Source organism: Malus domestica, chromosome 16, assembly GCF_042453785.1.
Source record: "Malus domestica chromosome 16, GDT2T_hap1".
In the NCBI taxonomy this organism is placed as follows: Eukaryota; Viridiplantae; Streptophyta; class Magnoliopsida; order Rosales; family Rosaceae; genus Malus; species Malus domestica.
In genome coordinates, this window is record NC_091676.1 from 15401958 (window position 1) to 15424922 (window position 22965).

Genomic DNA, 22965 nt, shown 5'->3' on the forward strand with positions numbered 1-22965 from the left:
TTGTTGTCGAATTAAATGGATTTCCTTTGCTTACAACCCTTGAGTGCTTGCCGAATAAGTGCCTTTTCAATATGCAACCAAATGATGTGCAATGTAAGCATTTCCACTTCCCCTCCATATTCTCACAAATTGGAACAATTCATTGCCAAAACAACTCCAACAATCCTCATTAGCCTTGTCAATATAAGGCCACAACATTAATAGTGAAATACTCATATTATTCATTGCCATAACTGATAAAGTAAATGATAAATAAGTTGAGATTCAATTAGTGATTCAATGTTCTTGGCTTTCTTTGCCAAAGAAAAACCATGAATTGCACGAATCCGAAACTAATTAATAATGCAATAGTTTTTATCTGTCGAAGCAAATTTAGTGCATTTATTCTGCTTTCAAGCTTTGAGTGCTTGCCGAATAGGTGACTTTTCATTTTTCTTCGTAGCTTCTGACTCTATCATCCTCGTGCATTATTTGCAATATTACGCCATGTTTGATTGGCTTGGACTTCCTTCAAGACTTGCAATTTAGATCCCATCACAATCTCATTTCAAACTCACTCCCATCATGCTAGACGGGTTCGATCACACCTACCATCTGTACTATCACATAAATTATCGCAATGACAAAGCATAAAAATACTGTACTTTCATGTAATTCCTGAAATTGTAAAAGAGATGGTCTAAGAATTCTTATCGATTTGGAGGGTTTAACTTTGCCCCAATTTTGGTTTGACCAGGGCAACTAATGTGAGTGGCTCAGCATTGACACATTTTGGAGTTTCTCTTATCCAAATGGTCTCATATGTCGGTGCAGTTGTGGTTGTCAGCAGCAGTACAAATGCTTGTGGCCGGTATTATCTTTGCAGTCAAGTAGTGTGCATTATAATCATCATGCATGATTCTTTTTTCCCTTCTCCAGTCACCATTGTAGTTGGTAGAAACCATTCCAGTGACAAACATATTCCCCCAGTACACACGTTTTGTGTCGATCATGTCCAGTCGCTTCATCCTAAGAGAAGTATGTAAAGCTGATTGGTGCAACACTGAACTCTAAATCATTGCCTTATGCTAGGACTTTTTTGTTCGTGTGATACACAACGTGCCCCAAATTCTCGGCTAGTCTTATATCCAACATTACTGATATTTCCTTCTTCCCACATTGTTAAAGGTCCTTGCCCTCATAATCCTTGCCACTTTTATTATCAATTCGAGAAATCATAAAGGAGGGCAGCAAGTCTTTATTTTTGGGAATTTTAATCCATGCCCCCATTGTCGCTTAGACGGCCTTTTTGTACGTTTCCCACAGACGACGCCAATTGTTGGAGCGAAAAATTTCGGATACACCAATTCTCCACCAACAAGTAATCTTGAACACGTTGAGAAGCCTTGGACGCTATCTTCACTTGTCAACCATGAGAGCGGGAGACCTACAAGAAAACACTCCGACGCTCAAGTCAGTCGTTGTTCAAAATAATTGCAAGACATTGTAAAGCTATCTAATACTTCCCTCATTTTCCTCCCCCTGTTCTCATGGGATTCTAGTTCCTTTATAGACATAAAAAACTTGGGCTTCAAGTTTCACTTTCCTCCTATTTCTCCATGTTCCATATTCCATGGAAGTATTTGATCATGCTCCTTTATTCTAGCTCCACTCTCCCAAATTTAGGTAGTGGCTCATTCCTTAAGCCTTAATTTTTGCACCCACACCAACCCACTTCCCGGTCAACCCCCTGTTGTGGTTGAGGGTGCATGTGGCACCTTCACCATGGAGAATGGTGTTACTAGAATGTCGACTCTCTACTCAAACCTGAATGTTGAGTACATGGAGAGTAAGGTCCTTATAGGTAAGTTAATGGGAAAGCAATTGGATGCTAGGACTATTAAATGGAAGTTGGGGTTAACTTGGGGTTCTAAAGTTAAGAATCCATTCTACTTGGACCACTTTAGGCACAGGTGGTATGCCATTGAGTTTACTAATGAAAAAGAAATGGAGTTTGCTCTAGATAACAGGCCTTGGTATGTGAGGGGTCAGATTTTCCATATGGAGAGGTGGAATGTTCATTTCAAGGACACAAATTTCATTTCTAATCTAAGGGTGTGGATTAGGATTCCTAGAGTCCCAGTTAAATAACGAGATGCAAAGATCTTGGAGGTTATCACACAACCTGTGGGCAATTTTATCAGTGTGGATGAAACCACTCTCTTGGTGCTCCATGGATTGTTTGTTAGGGTCCTTCTAGAAGTTGACTTGAGGCTGCCTCTGAAGAGAATCCTAGTGGTGAATGATGATGAAGATTGCCCTTGTTGCTGAGCTACGAGAAACTTTTCGAGATTTGCTTTTATTATGGGAGGAAAATGAGTGACAAGCACTCGTGCCCTGCTAATTTTGACAACAATGATTGCCTTCTTGTGGAAAAAAAATTTCGAAGATGAACCATTAGTGTGCCCTGCAGATTTTCTAATGAGTGATGAAAGCAAGAATGAGCTTCATGAGAGGGTAATGCTTTTCTTTCCCTAGCCTACTCTTGTTGATGAGGTTGGCTCTGTTAAGGGAGAAACTACAATGAGGGGTGAGATGGTCCAGGAGCAAATGGAGGATGAGGATTGTTGGAACACTGTGCCAGTTAGAAAGAGTAAGAGTGATAGCAAAGGCAAGAGTTCTGGACGTAGGGATAGCAGAATCTATGAAAATGTGGTTCGTGGTAATAGAACATGGGTGTCTAAGGCTGACCTTGTTTCTAGGTGGGGTCATCATACTGAGGGAAGGTAAGGCTCTGGAACTGCTCGAGGCAAGTGTGTGATGTTTGAGAAGTCTACGGACAGCAAGCTTAAGGGAAATGGAGTGAATGAATTTATTGATCTGGAAACCGATGAGGTGTTTATGGAAACGGAGGATGGAGAGTTCGAGCAGGTGCAAGCTGGGGGTAATAGAAAGAGAGATAGGAGTGAAGGTAAGAGTGGTGAGGGTCCGAACTACAACTTAGAAGATGTCGACTGATGAAGTCGTTACCGTGGAACTGTAGGGGTTGAGGCAGGCCTGATTTTGCCTCTCATTTTAATTTCCTTTGTTGTTTATGTTTTCTGGATGTTTTTTGCATTGTTAAACCTAGATTTAGCCTTGATAGAAGGCTTGAAGCTTTATTGTCTAAGAGGTTCTCTAATATTGTTTTTGCTAGTGGAGATGGTAAGGCTGGAGGCCTCTGCCTCTGTTTGAATGATCGGAATATCAGTCTGAATGTGAATATTCTGAATTTTTGTTTTATCCATTGTGATATCTTAGATAAGCAAACAAATCCTAACTTCATGTGTACCCTTGTTTATGCCTATCCACAAAAACACATGCAGCCCCAACTTTGGAAAGATATTCTTGATCTAACACCTATTATCCTTGGATTTAGACCTTGGCTTCTAGTTGGGTTTTTCAACAATATAACTAATCTTGCTGAGAAAATTGGTGGCAATAGAACTATTAATAATTACATGATTGAGTTCAATAGGTTCCTTAGTGAAGGAGATTTAATCTCAATCCCTGCTTCAGGTGTGCCTTTCACATGGTGTAATGGGCACAAAGATAACACAGTTATTTATGAAAGATTATACAGGGCTATTGCTAATTCAGATTGGATTAACTTGTACCCCAAGGCATCTCTGCACAATTATCCCATATTTGGTTCGGATCATAGCCCCATTTTATTGGATACCAATACTATGTACAATACTAATGGTGCAGGTAGTACTAATTTTAAATTTGAGGCTATGTGGTTAGCACATCCTGATTTCAGATATGTGGTGAGTAGAGTTTGGAGTGAGGGTATGCTTGGAAACTCCTGTGATAAGGTTAAGGGGCTACTTAGGTAGATTCAAATTTCTTGTCCATAAATGGAACAAGGATACCTTTGGCAACCTTGTTGATAAGAAAAAAGCTCTCATGAGTGAGTTAAATAAAATACAACAAGATAACATGAGCTTACCGATGTCTAACTATTTGTTAAATAAGGAACGTGATATCAAGAGGCAACTTTATCATGTCCTTAGAGATGAGGAGATTTTCTGGGCGCAGAAAGCCAGAGTTATTTGGCTCCAACTTGGAGATAAAAACACTAGGTATTTCCAAACTGTAACCAATATTTGAAAGAAAAAGAATGAGATTTCCAAGATTCGTGACCACCTTGGTAATTGGTGGGGGAAAGGTGATGGCTTGGAAAATGTTTTCGTTGAAGATTTTAAACAACGGTTCACTTCTTCTCTCACCCCTTCTAACTCAGATATCAATGATTTTATGAATATTATTGATCTTTGTTTAAATGAGATTCACAATGCCTCCTTACACCAACCTAGTCTTGACGATGATGTCCTAAGAGCGGTTAAAAGTATCGGTGCCCTTAATGCCCCAGGACCTGATGGTATACATACAGTTTTCTATCAAAATTGTTGGGATCTGGTTGGCCATTCGATTACGAATATGGTTAAAGATTTCTTTAGCACAGGGTCCAGTTTAGGGTTGATAAACCATACTCGTATTGCCCTAATTCCTAAGGTGGATAACCCTGACGTGGTGTCCAATTTTAGGCCAATTAGCTTATGTAACGTTACTTATAAAATTGTTACTAAAATTATGGTTAATCGGATAAAGCCTTTGCTAACTTATAGCAGTTCCAGGAATCAAGTTGCCTTTGCTCCTAGAAGATCTATCCAGGATAATATTCTGATTGCTCATGAAATTTTTTCCTCTTTTAAGGGGAGGAAGGGTAGGAATGTATTACTTCAACTTCTGTCTCTGTGTTAGTTAATGGTAAAGCGCATGGCTTCTTTTGTCCTTCAAGGGGCATTAGGCAGGTGATCCCCTCTCTCCCTACATTTTTATTCTTTGTATGGAACCCCTGATAAGACATCTAGACAAGTATGGTAGGTCCCCTAGATGCAATGTAGTCTTCTAACTACTCCTAGAGGTTTTATAGTAACGAACCTAATGTTTTCAGATGATTGTTTGGTTTTTGCTAAAGCTACCAATAGTGCAGCCAAAAATATAGCCAAAGTGCTTAATGATGTTTCTAATGCTTCTGGGCAAAAAATAAATTTCCATAAGTCGTCGCTTTGATATTGTCAATATTCTGTAAATCCAGCATAAAACCACTATTGGTAAATAAACATTTAGGGATTCATAATATAATTTTTTGGAAGGATCCAACTAATGCTAAGGATCTTATTATAAAGATACAGAACAAGCTGTTTGGTTGGAAATACACTTTCTAAGGCAGGGAGATTTACTCTTATTAAAGCAAACCTTTATGGTATTCCTAATCATACTATGGCTTGTTTTAAGTGTCCTAATAAGCTTACTACGGCTATTGATAGAAAGAACAGGAATTTTCTGTTGGGACAGGATTCCAAACTTAGCCCTGTTGCTTGGGACAAAGTTTGCTACCCCAAAGAGAATGGGGGGTTAGGCATTCGGAAGAGTGCTCACTTCAACAACACTTGCTTGGCAAAGTTAGGGTGGAAAGTCCTGACTAAGGAGCAAAATTGGTGGGTCCAAATAGTTAAGAATAAGTATATGAAGAATGAATATTTTCTAAGTAATAAAATTAGACAAAACTACTTGTGTGCATGGAAGGGTATCCTCAAGTCGAGGGAGGTTATCATGATGGGTTTGAGGTGGGTGGTGGGAAATGGAGAAAATATTCTTTTCTGGACCCATAATTGGGTTTTCCCTTTCCCACTTACTAATCTCTTATCTAGCAACCAGATTACCCATGTTGATCTTGATATGAAAGTAAGCCACGTTATTGTTAATGGGCGATGGGGATAGACAATTACTATATTGTATGGTTGATGTTGAAGTGGTTAACAAGATTTGTAGTATTCCCCTGCCTTCTAGCCCTCAAGGCAATTCATGCTATTGGGGTCCTAATGCAAATGGTAAATTCTCTGTCAAATCAGCGACTTGGATACAGAACTTTGCTACCAATATGTGCATTCTAGCAAGATTATGGAAAAAAATGTGGAACCGTATCCTACCTCACAAAGTTAAAATTTTTAGTTGGCTTCGTATTCTGGAAAAAGTCCATACCAGAGACCGGTTGGCGAGATTTATTAATAGTATGCCTACTTCATGCCCTATGTGTAATGTAGAAAATGAAAGTATTAGACATCTTTTCATTGATTGCAGTTTTGCTAAGCAAGTGTGGAATAGTCCTGCTATTCCTAATTCTGTTAAAATGAATCAAAGTCTTAATTTCAGTGATTGGTTAAACTCCTTGGACACCAGAAATAGTGAAGGATTGTGTGAGGATTGTGCGAGCTGAGTATGGTACTCATAGTGTGTTGGCAGATTTGGAAGGAGAGAAACCGGGTTGTTTTCCAAAATAAGAATCCGGATTAGACTAGAATTGCATGCTCTGCTTTATCAAAAGAACATCAATTGTGTGTGTTTTGCTTCCTATGGTGATGCATGTTGCAATGCACTGATATTTGTTTTCTCACATTCTGTTGTAATTTAGAGCAAGTTCATCGAACTCTTGCGGTCAAACCCATAGGAATCTAGGAACTTCGCCCCAGAGACCAATGACCGTGATATGAACACTTGGACACCTACATGTTAGTTATTGAAAATATAGTTGTAAATAGACCTCCACATGTAAATAGTGTTGCATATTGTAGGTATTCAAAAATTTATGCTTGTTTTATACAGTTTTAAAACCCGCAGCACCGCACGCGCACCGTTGCTAGTCTCTTCCTAAATACGATTTCACTAAAAAAGAGCAAAGCCAAGACAATGGGCGAAGGTAATGACGGGGCATCGTTTTTACAAGTAATTGAATCAGAACGGATTGTAAGCAAACTACAATCAAAGAATTAGAAAATCCTCATGGCTCGACAACAGCAAGAGCACCTACTAGCGGTTTCTGTACATCGGGGTGTTAGGACTCAAGAATTTAAGGCAGCAATTTATAGCCGCAAGCTACGTGGGTTAGGCTTAGTAAGCGCTTTGGTAAAGTAAGTGCAGATCTCGGGCAATATACGCATGATCAGATGAGAGTTCCTGCAGTGTTGCAGCATCGAGACAAGTTCAGTAGATGAAAACAAAAAAACGAAACTTCAGACAAAATAAGCAAATGAGGCGGTACCCTTTTTCGCTAAGCAAAAGATGACTAAATCTAGGAACTCATTTGGCCTATATATAAATAATCTTCTGAATGAGATCGAAAGGTTGGAGGGAGCACGTACCCTGGTCTGGCACTCAATTTATCGAACTGCTCCAAAATAAACAATATGCATGTGTGCCTCAATGACATCGCATGGAAGGCTTCTGAAAGTTCATACATGTTTGAAACGTTGTCCAACGATATGTCCTATTCAAAAAAGAGTAGAATGGTAATTACGTGGCTGCCTTCTTCAACTCAGAGCAGGACATGAGCAGAGAGAGAGAGTGTCAGGTCACCTGTGCTATTGTATACTCACAAAGCCGCTTGAGTCCCTCCAAAAGATACTGATCAGCAGCTCTGAGGAGATCTTGAGCAATATCAATAGTAATGTCGACTGATCCAGTGTATATAAATCTGTGCAAAGTCGGAAGTCTCTGAGTTATCAAAGCTCACAAGACGGCTTTTGTGAAAGAGGAAAAATACAATCTTCAATTTACCTCATCATCAACTCGAAAACCTCCCATCTAATATTTGGTATCTCAATGTCCCTCGCATCCTTCTCCTGTCATAGGTTAAATGGAAATTATAAAGACATTGCACACTATTGAACATGAAGACATCCTTTTTACTGTGTTATGTGCACTTCAGTGCTTATTTGTAGGAAAATAGATACCCACCCGGTAACCACCATCAAACATTGCACGGAAGGCATCTGAAGAAGCTAGCAGGCAAATTCTGTGAGCATAGAACCGTCTACCTGCAATTGGTCAGCAAACAATCAAACATTTAAAGAGGTCCTTTATGTTAACAATACAATGACCCATGGTAATTGAATATTCTGTACTGTCAACTAATCTAGCATAAGTAGGACGAGCTTAAATAAAGATAAAAGATTTAAACCTTCAACTAAGAAAATAACATCGGACAGCGTAGGATTGTTTACATACTGCTCCCCCAGATAGACCTGCATGAAGATTTATCCCCCATCACAAGCAATTTATACCAAAAAAATACTTTATTGCCTTAAGATTACAGTAATTTTAAATGCAAGAAAGCAACCATAGAATAGGCATATAGGATTCGATTTCTTTCCACGGAAAAACTGTACCGAATTACAATGAGTGGTGTGGTTGTAACTTTCCCTTATGTTTTAGAGGTTCAAAATGGCCAACAATAATTTGAATAAGTTGGAAAACAAAACATATATAATGCTTCCACATTGACTTTATATTATGTCCACAAACACAAGAATTCACCACAAGCAACCAACTGTTTGAAAAACACCCCAACCTGTGGTGTTGGAGATGGGGGAGCTGCATCCACAGGAGAAAGAGTCATGGCTTTGTTGGCTAGCTTATACAAAGCCGTAGCACCATCAAGTTGCTGTTTATGGGCACTGGAACCAAGAAGCCCGAGAAGCAACTCCAGCCCTGCTTAATAATATCGATATCAGCAAACACAAAACCAGCAGAAATATAATACAAGTTCATATGCAAAAGAAACCATGAAAAACATGATATAAACACGGGGATGTGACATGCCATTGTTGTCGATGAATACTGTTCTTAGATCATCTGGCGAACAAAGATGAGCAAAAGCCAAAGCAACTCGTCTTTGGACAGCCCTCTCTGCTACACGCATCAAATATAACAAATGGGATAAAACCTAAATTGAAACAATAAGAAGTTACAATCTCATAGATTTAATACATTAAGCATACCAAATGCTAGAATTACAAAATAAAATTAAAATTAGATATAGGCATGACAGCTCACTCGTCCATGAATCTTCTCCTCTAATCTTTTCAATGTTTTGGTCACACAATCCTTTGTTGCCTGATAATACGACTCATCAATTCTTGCAGGTTTACAATTTATAATATGTAGCAAAGAGAGAAGGAAAATGGAAGAACTGAAAGCATCCATTATAGTTAGTTGGTTAAGATACGTAATGATTTAAGAATTATAACATTTAGAAACATGCAGTATTTAGAGGAACTACAAATATAATTAAAATCTTTAGAGGGAGAGAGAGAGAGAGAGAAAGATACTTGAAAAATAAATTCTCCCTCTTGCAGCTTCTGAACACCTCCAACCCTTATATAATCGGAAACATTATCCTAGAGGAGAAAACGAACCAACAAAATAACATCAATTAAAATGGTGTTAAATGTCTACCTTGACCCAATTTTCATGAAAATTTATTAATTATACCATACCTCATTATCTGCAAGGCCATAAAGAGTAAATGCGGCATTATGTTGTAGAGAACCATTTTTCGAATCAAGAAGCTTCAGCAATGGCACTAAACCACCATTGTGAGCAATACCAGCTTGGTTGTTTGAGTCCTGAATTAGCAAATACTTGAATCATTATTACAAAAGAGCATCTCGCATAGCACCAAATGACAAAGAAAAAGCATTACTTGAATAATAAATCAAAATTAATTCATTGGATCACTATCAGGAAACCTGAGAACTAGTGATGATATTAGTGACTAGAAGAAACTTGAGTTTAAATCTAAAACTTCTGCTCAACAGTGAAAACATACGACCAAAATTCATCTTCATTTCTAGCGTAACATGAAATAAGTCCATCTATGGTTAAGTATATTCTCAGCGCAAAATCAAAATCCATCCTTGAAAGGTAGAATACATCCACTGGGATGAAGACAATATGGCCAAAGAATTGTAATTTACACAAAAGAAACAGCATATGTGAAGAAATAATAACCTGTGCCAGTCTCCCCAATGCAAAAGCTGACATCTCCTTTAGTTGTACATCAGGGGACTGAAGCATCTCAATCAGAGGCCGAACAGCACCCCTCTGTACAATGTGAACCTACAAAAATCCTGACTATTTCAGTGGAAGGGCAAGGGCAATGTAAGGAGTAAGGACCCAAAAGCAAAGTATCAACAGGGAAAGAACAAAGCCCTATCTACAAGAATAAAGCAAAGATTGCAAGTCATAGGATCATTATTCAACCAGAGACAAGATTAATGATGTTTTCATTCCTAACATCTTTGTGGTGCCAAACGCAAAAACAGGGGTGAGAATTTGACTCAAACCATGAAAAAGAATTGAAAGAAAGAAATATATACCCACCTTGCAATCTGAATCAGTTGCAGCAAATTGTCCAAGTAATAAAGCTGCTTCTCTTTGGCTCTCAGAGCAGCAGGAACTGTAACCCAATACAAAAGACTTGAGAAACTTCTTCACGTTACGAAATAATGGACACAAAACAATAAAAGTGTAGTTTCATCACGTGACATGGCACTACTGAGACACACCTAAGCAATCCAATGACAGGTTGTAAAGCTCCCGCAAGAAGAACTTCTTTCTTTATGATTGGAGACGAATGTACCAGATTTCCAATAACACCAACCTGCATCACATTATAAATGGTCTGATGTTGCAAAAACATTAAGTGCGAAAACCTAATTCTGAACAATATAAGTCCAATAGTGCATAGTATAAATTCAAGTAAAATAAGATCCTACCGCTTCGTAATGTATTGCAGCATCCTCAGACCGAAGCATTAGAATGAGAGTAGGAAGCGCATTGCATTCAACAATCTGCAAAGCCATAAATTGACACCATCAGGTTCTTGTTCAAACCAACCTTTTATCAAAGTAACTTAAAAAAAAAAGACCCATCACCTGATTCTTATTCTCATCATTTTTAAATGCCAGGGTTCGTAATGCTCCAGCAGCTGCTCTTTGCACCTTGGTATCAGCAAATTCAAGCAACTCAACTAGAGGTGGAATTCCACCTTCTATTCTGTATATTCAGTCCTGATGATCATTAGAATCGTGTTGCTACTGTCATTTTTATTGAGAAAGAAGGTACTTGAGACATAAGCAAACCTGACACGGGTTTTAATGTTGCTATTCTCATGAGCAAGGTTGGTGATGGCATCAGCAGCTCTACGAATGACGCTATACAAAGCTCGAGATACAGGACTATCCTTGTGCCTCTTTAACAAATCCACAAGATGAGCCAATGCACCAGTGTCAACAATGAGTTGTTGGTGCTCCGGCTGTTGACACATAAGACAGGAAGAATGAACATGTTTAGCAATTACACGAAGAGTTAGCATGACAGTGAATTATATCCTATCCAAGAGTCTCTCGTATACATATCCGTGCAACATAAAGATGGTCAAGATTAATACTCGATAGACCAAGAATCAAAAGCAACCCAGACATATCGGCAACCATACCACACCAACTTACTATAGCATACCAGCAACTACAATACCACCAAACAACCCGATTAAAAATAATCACACTACACCTCGTTCCATGTACACATCCAAAACAGGCTTGATTGTTCGTTTTCTTCTTGGAAGATAATATATTGTTTTCGTATTTTCGAATTGTAATTTCCCCAACACTGACTGTAATTTTATAAAAATTTTGAATTTTAGCAACTTCAGTTAGTAACCAAATCCAACTAACATAAATTCCAAATCTTTTTTTTTTTTTGTCAAAAATAAATTCCAATTCTTGATTTCTGTGAGTAAATTACACGCTCAATTGTATGATCACTGAAAAAAAAACGAGAAATCTATTCATGCAGAAAAGGAAATTTCCAAGTCCACAGAAAATTTTGACCAACAGTGGACTGAAAATTTGAAAAACAGTAAGAGTAAAGTGACCTTAACTGCGAGAAGGCCCAGGGCAAAGGCACTTCCCTTCTCAACCTCGTGTTCGAACGGCTTCGAACTCCCGTCGCCGTCGCTTAACGGCGGAGCTTGAAGATGTTTCACCAGAGCCGGAACCGCGCCGCCTTCGACGATCACGCTCACTACCTCCTCTGCTCACACACAAACGCATAAAATCGTTAAATCCAAACAATTCAAGATCCTCGAAAGCTTCACAACCGATAAGAAATGAGGGGAAAAAAGGAAATTGAGGCGAGATCGGAGGGTGATTTGGGGATTTCGTTTCAACCAACCGTTCTTGGCGAGCTCGGCGAGGACGTGCGTGGCGCGCTTAGCAGAAGCTCGATCGGCTTCGCTCCAAGAGAAAGTGGAGTTGAGGACCTTCACCTGCTCACTGACCTCGCTCAGCAGCGCTTTTCTTGCTTCGCCGGACTTCACCGAGATCTCCCGCTCGCCGCCGGTTTCCTCCTCCAGCTTCCGCTTCTGCCCCTTCCGCTCTGGACGTCTCTGGTCCTGGCGCCTCTGCAACTCCATCAACGACGACGGAAGCGAAGAAGAAGAGAAACTGATCCGAATTGGAAAACAAACTTCGGATTTGAACAGGTTCGACTAAGAGACAGAGACAAGTGAGAGAGAGATCGATCCAAGGGTATTTTCGGAAATTAGAATTTTAAAAAATAGAAAAAGTAAAAGCTTTTTCTTTTTTGTTTTGTTGCTTTCTCCTTTCTTTTCTTTTCTTTTTTATTTAATTTTTTTTTATTAAATTATTTTTTTGAGAATAACTAAATTATTAATATATGGATTAACGTGCGCTCCCGCTTGGAGAAAGCATAGAGTGGGACGGCGATATCAGCTAACGTGCGCACGGTGCGTTCCCGTGAGAATCCAGAGGACCCCGCCAACTGCCATGCTAGTTCCGTCGTGCTTGCAGGTAGTTGCCGTGTGGGACTTTCGTTCAAGTTATTGGGTCGGGTCGACCGGGATGGGTCGGGTGTGTGAATAAATGAACCCGGGAAGTTAGCCAACTGAAAGTGATGTCTTGGGAGAAAGCACAAGACCGCGTGAATTTGGCACCCACCCGAACCAACCAAAACTACAAGGAACGGTTTCATTAAACAGACAGCGCTATCTTAACGTCTCCATCTACTGGTACAAAGTTATTTACTAAATCAAAATGAAGAGTTTGAAGTTATTGTTATGTAGCATTTTGAGCCGTTAATACAAATTCAAATCTTGAATTACGGTGACAGTAAACTCATTCTCTAATTCTCGTGAAGAGAATGTGATTTTTCACACACGAGGGGTTGATTATGATTGTTTCAAACATTCAACTGGGTTCACATGCCTAACATTTCACGAATTGATTGGAGAGTTTTGCATGTGAGTCAAAAATAGAGGTCCACCCAATTCTTATATTTGGAGAGAAATAGTAGCTGCAGAATCGAGCCTAGGGAAATAGAGAGAATCCAATGGTGATTACACAATAAAATATAGGGTGTGGGTGGACCAGCACAATCAAGTTTTGGGCCCATTTTCAGAAGTGTCACTCTTTTCTTTGGACTTAGTCTATCACTAGACCCATTTGTCGTCCGATACCCTTTTTCAGCTTTTAAAAATGAGATGATGGGGTGGTTTGAGAGTGACATGTTTAAAAAAAAAACATTCATGAAAAAAAGCTATGAGGGTTTTAGGTGTTTGGTAAACTGAAAAAAAATGGCTTATTTTGGAAGCTGCTGTGAGAAAAAGCTGAAATCAAAGGAAAAAGCTGAAGCTGCTATTTGTAGCTTTGGAAAACTGGCTTTTTTTCAAAGCACACGGAGCTACAGTGCTCCTTTAATGAAAAGACCCACTATCAGACTGTTTTTTTTTTCAAAAGCACTTTTACAAAAAAATTTACCAAACACTCTGCTGATTTTTTTCACAGCCGCTTATTCTCACAGCACAACCGCTTATTCTCACAGCAGCTTTTTTTCAAAGCACAGCAATACCAAACCAGCCCGATATACCACTCACTACAGTCTGATGGTATTCCTCTTTATTTAAAAATGAGAGGTCTTATATTCGAATCTCGTGGATGGCAAATTCGATACCAAATTAGGCTGTCCATTGTGTGGCTTTGCCGAACTCCCCCTCCCCTTAGGGTAAAAATATCGATGTACTCAAAAATAATAATTTGAGGTGATTTGACCCAAAAAAAAAAAGGAAACTTTAACGAAAAACTTCTGGTACTGTTCACTTAACGAAAAACCACATTTTTACACTAAAAAGTCAATCCTGATACTATTCATTTTACCCTTTATTTTGTCATTATCTTTAAAACTCAAAGTTTTTAAGCTATTTTCATTAGTTTTCCTAAAAAAAAAAGGTGCTACCACTTAGTACTATTGTCTAATAGTATTCTTCTTTCCTTGTAATTGAGATGTTTTAGATTTGACTCTCATTAAAAGTGAATTTAAACCACATTATTGCTAGTCCTTGTACTCAAAAAAAAAATTGAGGTGATTTTGTAGACATCGAAATTTCGTAAATAAATGTTGACCGGTAAATCAAAGTGTCAACGCTCATGTATTACATAAATTTTACACATAGCGTGTGACTCAACGAAAATTGAAATGAGTTGGAAAAGTCATCAAATAGGACACGTGTCAACACCTGGCAGAAACGACTTATTTCATCTGGAATATTATATTCAAAATTAGGTCTTGGAAATTTCTATAAATACAAGCCTATTTCATTCATTTAAGGGAACCAATTCATATTACACCTTGAAGCTCTGAAACTCCGAAGCTCTCAAGCATCCAGGTTCCCGAAGAATCAAGAAAGTGTTCTTCGTTCTTCATTCATCGTTCTTCCAAGACCAAGCCTCGACGGCCCTTGGATCAACAATCATCCACCTTCAAGATCAAGCCCCGACGGCCCTTGAAGAAAGCGTTCTTCGTTCTTCGTTCATCGTTCTTCCAAGATCAAGCCCCAACGGCCCTTTGGATCAACAATCATCCACCAATTCAAGATCAAGCCCCGACGGCCCTTGAAGAAAGCACCATCGTTCATCATCCGTTCATCCAAGATCAAGCCCCAACGGCCCTTTGGATCAACAACGTCGACAAATCCACACATCCAACCGTTCTTCAAGATCAAGCCCAAAAGCCCTTGAAGATCCGTTCATCACTGTTCTTCAAGATCAAGCCCAAAAGCCTTTGGAGATCCGTTCATCACTGTTCTTCAAAGATCAAGCCCAAAAGCCCCTTTGAAGATCCGCTCAAATCCACCTTCAAGATCAAGTCCACGGCCCTTGAAGAACATTCATCCTTAGATCAAGCCCAACGGCCCTTTGGATCAATCACACATCCACAAATACACACCTTAAGGAGATCGAATCAGAGGATCAAATTAGAGAGAGATTGTAACCCAAAATCATCATCAAATACAAATATTTGTTTGTGCACGTTGTTCTTGTCTCTTTCGTTTCAGGAATTTTCCTTGTTCACAAATTGGCACGCCCGGTGGGATCATCTCTGCCTCTCATCTCTTTCTCCGTTCAAGAAATTCAAGCGCACTTCAAAAATTAATGGCATCAAGGAAGGCTCAAATTGTTCCCGCAACCGGCGCAAAGAACAAAAGCGTCCTCGTCGCAACTGGTGTCACTTTGGGCATCACGACTCGAAGCATGGCAAGAGCTACTTCTGCCGCCTCTTTCACATCTGCATCAACTCTGCCAAGGGAACAAAAGCACCCAAGGCACGAGCCCTTGATCACCTTAGCCTCACTAAGGGCACCAAGGGGGGAAAGCCCAAGGAAATACTCCAAATCCATGCTCTCCGATGCCGATTCAAGCGACAGTTCAGCCATGCAAGTCATGACCATTGGAGCAACTTCAATCGATGAGCAGCTGGCTCAAATGAATGAAGCAATCGCAAGGCTAACCCGAACTGTGGAAGAAAAAGACTTGCAAATTGCAGCACTCGTCAATCGACTAGAGGCGCAGGACGGCGATAAACCCGACCCAGAGAATGATCCACTAAAGAGAAGAGAGGACGAAGAAGAGGAGCCTCAGGTGGAGAAAAACGACGCGAAGCCGGAGCCAGACCAAGCAGCGGCACTCATGAGATCTCTTTCTATCCAGCAGCTGCAGGAGATGATCACCAACACCATCAAGGCACAATACGAAGGGAGCTCACATACCTCCTTGTTCTACTCAAAGCCCTATTCCAAGAAGATTGATGCCCTAAGGATGCCAAGGGGTTATCAACCACCAAAGTTCATGCAGTTTGATGGAAAAGGAAACCCAAAGCAGCACGTTGCACATTTCGTCGAAACTTGCAACAACGCGGGGACGGAGGGAGACTACCTCGCCAAGCAGTTTGTGCGCTCGCTGAAAGGAAACGCCTTTGAGTGGTACACAGACCTAGAACCTGAGACCATCAACAGCTGGGAGCAATTAGAGCGGGAATTCCTCAACCGCTTCTATAGCACCCGCCGCACTGTGAGCATGCTAGAGCTAACAAGCACAAAGCAGTGGAAGGACGAACCAGTCATTAACTACATCAACAGATGGCGCACTCTAAGCCTCGACTGTAAAGATAGGCTCTCGGAAACCTCTTCAATCGAGATGTGCATCCAAGGCATGCAATGGGGTTTGCAATACATCCTTCAAGGCATTAAACCGCGGACCTTCGAGGAATTGGCCACTCGCGCCCATGACATGGAGTTGAGCATCGCCCATCATGGGAAGAAAGAACCGATCGCCGACTACAAGAACGACAAAGTTCTTGGGACAAAGGTGGAAAAGGCTGCATGGAAACCCACCAAGGAAGCGATGACGGTCAACACATCTCCCGTCAAAATATCCACACGAGGCAAGGCAATTCAAACCGAAGCTTTTCGTGATCAAGAGATGCGTAGACGCACTTTGAAGGAGCTTGAGGAGAAGACTTATACATTCCCCGACTCTGATGTGGTTGCCATGTTAGATGACCTGTTGGACAAGAAGGTGATCCGTTTGCCTGAGTGCAGACGGCCGGAAGAGATGAATCGTACCGACAGTCCAAGATACTGTAAATTCCACCGCTTCATCAGTCATCCGACAGAAAAATGTTTCGTGCTGAAAGATCTCATCATGAAGCTGGCTCAGAAAGGAATCATCGAGCTAGATCTTGACGATATAGTGGAGTCAAACTATACCACATCCACTTCTGGCTCTTCCGACTCAAAGTTTTCACCTCAACCGCTGGGGGCATCCTCCAAGATAAGCAAAGTTGAAGGATGGACTTATGTCACTCCGAAGAAATTGCACAAGAAGCATATGTCTTCTCCACAAGTTCACCAATGGGAAAGAGGGCAAAACAGCTCCTGTCCACCTCTAGAACAATGTGAAAGTGTTGGAGATAGTGAAACTTTGACACAAAGATCATCCATCCCCATCACGATGTGTGACATCTTCCCAGAAGACTTCTTCAACTACTCAGTCAAGGCTCCTTGCTATGAAGATTGTGAGGAACGACTCTCTCAGATCGCTTGACGAACCAAAAGCTCCTGGTCTGCAAGAGCCTAAACTGCAAGACGAACCAAAGCTCCTTGTCCGCACGAGCCTAAACTGTAGGACAAAAGGCTCCACGCCTACACGAGCCTAAACTGCATGGCACAACGCTCCTGGTCTGCACGAGCATAAAAGGCAACACCAACGCTCCTGGTCTGCACGAGCATAAAATGCAACACCAACGCTCCTTGCCTGCACGAGCTGAAACTGCAACACGGCACCAAATGCTCCTTGCCTGCACGAGTTGAAACTGCAAATGGCACCAACACTCCTTGCCTGCATGAGTTAAAACTGCAAACGGCACAAAAAGAAAATACAAAAAAAAATATGTATGTATTTGAACTACGTTACGACTTGATCTCTTATTTGGAGGGGTATGTAGGCAGCTCGAATATTCAAAATTCGAGTTCAGTCACACCAAAATAGGGAATAAAGATTTAATTAAAAATTTGGTTGCTATTACAATTTCTTTGTACAAAAAAAAAAAAAAGAGAAAATGATGAATACATATGTTTATGTATTTACTAAAAAATAAATAAATAAAAAAAAACACATGTTATTAATGTATTATAAAAAAAATATATATATAATGGTGGGCTGCATTATTGAGGATGACCGTGAGCCCAGCAAGCACTCAACGGCCCAAAACCGTGAGTTACTTTTCAAACAGAATGAGCCTTCGTCTTCTACCTCCTCTCGGCCTTCTGCCATCGATGAGATTGGGTTGTGGTATTGTCGTCAGAAGGGCTCAAAAACAGATGGTTAATGAGCAGAGAACCCCTTTAATGGTTGCTGCTACATATGTTGTCAAAGCTCAGAGACGCAACAATGGCGACGAGGTTGATACGGATAGCCATAGCTTCTGCGGTGTCGTCGAGATCAACGGCGGCGGCGTCGTTTTGTTTCGTCTGCATCCGGGCTATGGCGTCTAAGGCCCAAGCCCAACAGGTGGACCTCAAGGCCCGAGACAAAACGGACATCAAGACCCTAGTCGAATCGGACCAGTATGTGTGCGAAGATCTGCAAGCAGGGGATTTCTCAAGACACCCAACAAGAAATGCGACCCAGGCCCAATCTCGCTCTCCCGGACTCTCGGCCGCCCTATGGTCAGATTCATCGTAGTTCTGCGTGTTGTGAGATGCAAAACAATCTTCTTCATAACGGTACTGACGCACACAACCATCTGAATCAAAACGCCTCACGCGATGAACAATCTCATATCTTCCATCAGGACGCATCACGGGTTCAGAGTAACCATCTTGATTCAATCTCCGAGATGAACGCTCTGAGTCAAACCTCTGTCCTGGTTGGAACCGTCTTCCGGTAAATCTCCCGCCGCCGTCGCAGCAGCAGAAACTACAATAGCAGCAAGGATGGAGCAACCGTCGCCGCTGTGGCCGAGTTCGAGCCGAGCTCGGTTTTCTTGGCGAAGATGGTTCAGAATTTCATCGAAGAAAGCAACGAGAAGCAGCCGCCGCCGAAATGTGGCCGGAACCGCTGCAATTGCTTTCACGGTAACAGCAATGACAGCTCCGACGACGAGCTCGATATCTTCGGTGGAGGCTTCGGCGATTCAATCTCCTCCGGTTCGTTCGGTGGCGACGCCTCCGATAATTTAAAGAGTCTGATTCCATGCGTGAGCGTCTCGGAGAGAAACCTCCTGGCTGATACGGCGAGGATCGTCGAAGCAAACAAGAATCTCAAACAAAAAGACGATTTGAGGAAGATCGTCGCCGACGGACTGCAATCCCTTGGCTACGATTCCTCCACCTGCAAATCGAAATGGGAGAAGTCGTCGTCTTTCCCTGCCGGTGAGTACGAGTATAGCGATGTGATGGTAGAGGGCGACAGGTTGTTGATTGACATCGATTTCCGATCGGAATTTGAGGTCGCTCGATCCACTGGGGTCTACAAAGCCGTCCTCCAATCGCTGCCCTACATTTTCGTCGGAAAATCGGACCGTCTCGACCAGATCGTCTCTATCGTATCGGAGGCAGCCAAACAGAGCCTGAAGAAGAAAGGCATGCACTTCCCTCCGTGGCGGAAAGCTGAGTACATACGCGCCAAGTGGCTCTCTCCTTGCACCCGAACCGCCGTTCACCGTCCCGAGAAAAACGCACGGCAAGGAGCGAGGATCAAGGCAGGCGTCGGAGATGTCGAGTACATGGACGGAAGATGGGTCAACACCGGCGTTTTGAAGCTGGTAGTCGAGGATATTCCCTCTCGGCACCCACCCCTCATTCTTCCTCCTCCTCCGTGCTCCTTCTTCTTCCTCCTTCTCCTCCAAGCTGCTCATCTCATTCTGCCCATCTGTCAAGCATCGGCATCAGCAACTTCTTCTAGCACCAGGACCTCCATCGCTGTCCTTGCCCCTCAATGGAAGCTTGGGCAGCCCCTCCTCCTTCGTCATCTCTCGAGCTCGGCCTGGGTTTTCACCCACAAACCCAGACTTGCATAGCATCATATATAAAGAAAAAAATAATAATAATAATAATAATATATATATATATATCATGGTGCGGTATGAGTATAAGGGCCATCATTTCATTAGTGATGGTGGGTGTAAGCACGAAAGGAAAAGAAAGAAAAGGGAAAAGCAAAGGTGGTGCTTCAGGCACCATGTGCAAAGAGAATAAAAAAAAAAATAAAAAAAAAAAAATAATAATATATATATATATAAATAAAAAAATAAAAAATAATAAAATAATAAAAAAAAAAAAGGGGAAAAGGTTTTGGAATGATGAATCAGTCCACGTGAAAAAAAATTAATATGTATGTATGTGTGTGTGTGCATAATATATATGTTTACAAAAAAAAAAAAAAAGAACAACCAAAACAAAACAAATGCATCGAGAGAAATAAAGTCCGTTTTTATTTATTTTTTCTGGAAATTTTACATAAATTTGCATTATACACACTTAAAAAAAAAAAAAAAAAAAAAAATCAAATTTACAAGAGGGGATCTTCAAGGACGATCAAGTGCCGCCTCACCACTCGGCAGAGCTCCAGAAATGAGAGGCGCCGGAAGTTGACTATTTGAAGCCACACCACTCGGCGGAACTCCAGGAAGAAGAGGAGCCAAAGGTTGATCATTTGGAGCTTCATTACGCGGTACAGCCCCAGAAGACGAAGGCAAATGCTGCTGGAACAAACCCACAAACCTCTGATGATCAAGTAAAATTTGACCATCAGATTCCTGCATCTGGTCAATCTTCCTCTTCATGTTTGTCGCATAGCTATGTGCGAGCTTATGCAACTGTTTATTCTCCTGCTTGAGCCCTCTAATCTCCTGTTTGAGACTCATCACCTCAGCCGCCAATGATTCAACTTGACGGGTTCGAGCAAATAGGCGTTGGGCCATATTAGACACAGAACCCGCACACTGCACACTAAGAGCCAGGGACTCCTTAACAGCCAACTCATCAGACCGCCTGGAAAGTAGTCTGTTATCTTTGGGAGTGACAAGGTTCCGGGCCACCACCGCAGCGGTCATATCATTCTTCATCACTGAATCCCCAACGGTAAGAGGACCAGTGGGGGATATGAAAGATGGGCGCCATATGTTGTCTGGAGAAGGCGGGATTGCCTCTTCACCAAGATTCAAGTCAAAACGACGGTCGGAGGGTCCAGACATTTTCAAAGTGTTGAAGGAAAAAGAGATCGGACAAATCAAGATCTTAGAAGTACAAGAGGGGAGTTTTCACAAGCGAAAATTCAAGTGTGCTTTGAAACGAACTGCATGCCTCTATAAAAAATCAGCACTCGACGGGATTTCAGAGATCGAAGAGGCGAGCTCAGAATTCGAAGAGGCCATTCAAAAATCGAAGAGGCAAGCTCAGAAATCGGAGAAGCATCTTGCTTTTCCAAACGCGTCGGCACCCGTCACACGCAAACTCAGCTTTGCGAAAATCACGGGCAATTTGTCGAAGCGCCGATCCCAGATATCGAAGAGGCGCCAGTCTTTTTCATCCACGTCAACACCCATCACACGCAAACTCAGCTTTGCGGAAATCACGGGTAATTTGTCGAAGCGCCGATCCCAGTTATCGAAGAGGCGCCAGTATTTTTCAGCCGCGTCAACACCTGTCACATGCACACTCAGCTTGGCGAAAATTACGGACAATTTGTCGAAGATTTCTGATAAAGAAGAAAGCACGTGAAGCCTTACTGTTTAATCACGCGTTAGTTGCCGACACGAGTGAAAGAATAGTACCTCTACAGGTATTAAGGGACCTCCTATAACTGTCCACCTTCACCTTCCATAGCGAGGCAGACATGCAGAGCCTTTCTTCATCTCCAAAAATGCTTTCCCAACGAAACCTCTCGAGTCATTCAACGTTCCTTATTCCTTGGGGTACCTCTACAAGCCAATGACTCCAAAGCAAAAGTATCTCATATCACCAGGGTAGAAAGCAAAAGTATCTCATATCATGCGTTCTACCTGTCATTTCCTTTGTCCTTGTTCTTACCTACAAAGACAAGGATAAAGAAAACAATATGCCGGAACTTCCACTCAAACTCGGGTAAGGAACCGACTGCTTGGAACCCTTCCCTGATTGCCTACCTAGCACTGCTCTCGAGTACTCGTTTCCCACTGCTGCTGTACTTTCAAAGAAACTGCCACATCTGCTTGGAGGACAGATAAGGCAAGTGAAAATGATACCTTGCAGCATGTGGAGACAAGGTGCAGAAGGAACAAGCAGAGAAGAATGCGGTCTGCACGATCAACTCAGCAGAAGGAGTCCGAACTGAGGAACTCGAGAAGCTGCCACATCTGCCTAAAGGAACAAGCAGAGAAGCATGCAGCATGCACAGTCAACTCGGCAGAAAGAGTCTGAGATGAAGAACTCGTTTTGACCCTCAAATTCTTGGGTTGACTTACTAGGCGTTGTGGGCTGCACGTGTCGATTCACCACCCTTGAATCAAATCCTTAAAGATCAAGTCACCAACTGGAAGAAGAGTTCATCAATCTTGAAGATCATACCGTTGACCAAACTGCTCAGGTGTGAATTAGAAAGATTGAACAGAGCAACAAGTCGTCACCTTCACCTCGTGCCTGCTTGTCATGTGTTCGAGTCAACCTTCAAGAATCAAGCCTCGACGGCCCTTGAAGAAGCTTTCAGCCAAATTCAAAATCAAGCCTCGACGACCCTGGAAGAAATCACAAGTCCGATTCAAGATTAAGTGTCTACCACCCCTGAATCAAAACCTAGTTCAAGAATAAGTTGTGGAAAATCAACAATTGAAGGAATCCAGAAAATCCTTCAACACAGTTCAAGATCAAAGCTGTGGAAAGTCAACAAGCGCAACAAAATACGTGCCGATTCACCCACTACCAAAGCCGAAGATCATCTACCACATGAAGCTCCTTGTGGTCCAATTTCAATCTTCAAGATCAAGCCTTGACGACCCTTGAAGAAATTTCAAACAAAAAGTTCAAGAACAAGCCTCAACGGGCCTTGAAGAAATCTCAAGCCCAATTCAAGATCAAGCCTCAACGGCCCTTGAAACAATCTCCAGCCCAATTCAAGATCGAGCCTCGATGGCCCGTGGATCGACATCTACAGTAAGGGACTTCAAAACGCATCTCCTACACGTGACAAGCACATGTATACGACG

General features: G+C 41.6%; 2 protein-coding genes across 3 annotated transcripts; one reads left to right on the forward strand and one right to left on the reverse strand.

The window, feature by feature from the left end:
• Window positions 1–6635: 6635 nt before the first annotated feature.
• LOC103445903 (ARM REPEAT PROTEIN INTERACTING WITH ABF2) lies at window positions 6636–12889 on the reverse strand. 2 transcript variants are annotated; one of them, XM_008384959.4, is made up of 19 exons: window positions 12103–12889; window positions 11810–11961; window positions 11010–11182; window positions 10803–10923; window positions 10644–10718; window positions 10434–10528; window positions 10249–10324; window positions 9877–9984; window positions 9363–9491; window positions 9195–9263; window positions 8920–8979; window positions 8686–8809; window positions 8435–8574; window positions 8045–8108; window positions 7822–7901; window positions 7642–7706; window positions 7441–7558; window positions 7227–7351; window positions 6636–7041 (listed from the first exon to the last, which is right to left on the reverse strand). In XM_008384959.4, exons 1-19 carry the CDS (start codon window positions 12341–12343, stop codon window positions 6948–6950), a joined length of 2109 nt encoding a protein of 702 aa, XP_008383181.3. In that variant the 5' UTR covers window positions 12344–12889; the 3' UTR covers window positions 6636–6947. The 2 variants fall into 2 exon arrangements, with proteins under 2 accessions (XP_008383181.3, XP_008383180.3); XM_008384958.4 differs by having other exon boundaries at window positions 11804–11961; window positions 12103–12709.
• Window positions 12890–18722: 5833 nt separating this feature from the next.
• LOC103445922 (uncharacterized) lies at window positions 18723–19803 on the forward strand. The gene has a single exon (XM_070815974.1). The coding sequence runs from the start codon at window positions 18778–18780 to the stop codon at window positions 19801–19803; it is 1026 nt and encodes a 341-aa protein (XP_070672075.1). The 5' UTR covers window positions 18723–18777.
• Window positions 19804–22965: the final 3162 nt, after the last annotated feature.

What these genes read in the sequence shown, in the direction of transcription:
- LOC103445903 (XM_008384958.4), bottom strand. Translation starts at nt 12,343, where the DNA reads ATGGAGTTGCAGAGGCGCCAGGACCAGAGACGTCCAGAGCGGAAGGGG. An exon ending in CAACTGATTCAGATTGCAAG is followed by an intron (nt 9,985 to 10,248) that starts GTGGGTATATAT and finishes GGATTTTTGTAG; the next exon opens with GTTCACATTGTACAGAGGGG. An exon ending in GTTTTCGAGTTGATGATGAG is followed by an intron (nt 7,559 to 7,641) that starts GTAAATTGAAGA and finishes GACTTTGCACAG; the next exon opens with ATTTATATACACTGGATCAG.
- LOC103445922 (XM_070815974.1), top strand. Translation starts at nt 18,778, where the DNA reads ATGGTTCAGAATTTCATCGAAGAAAGCAACGAGAAGCAGCCGCCGCCG.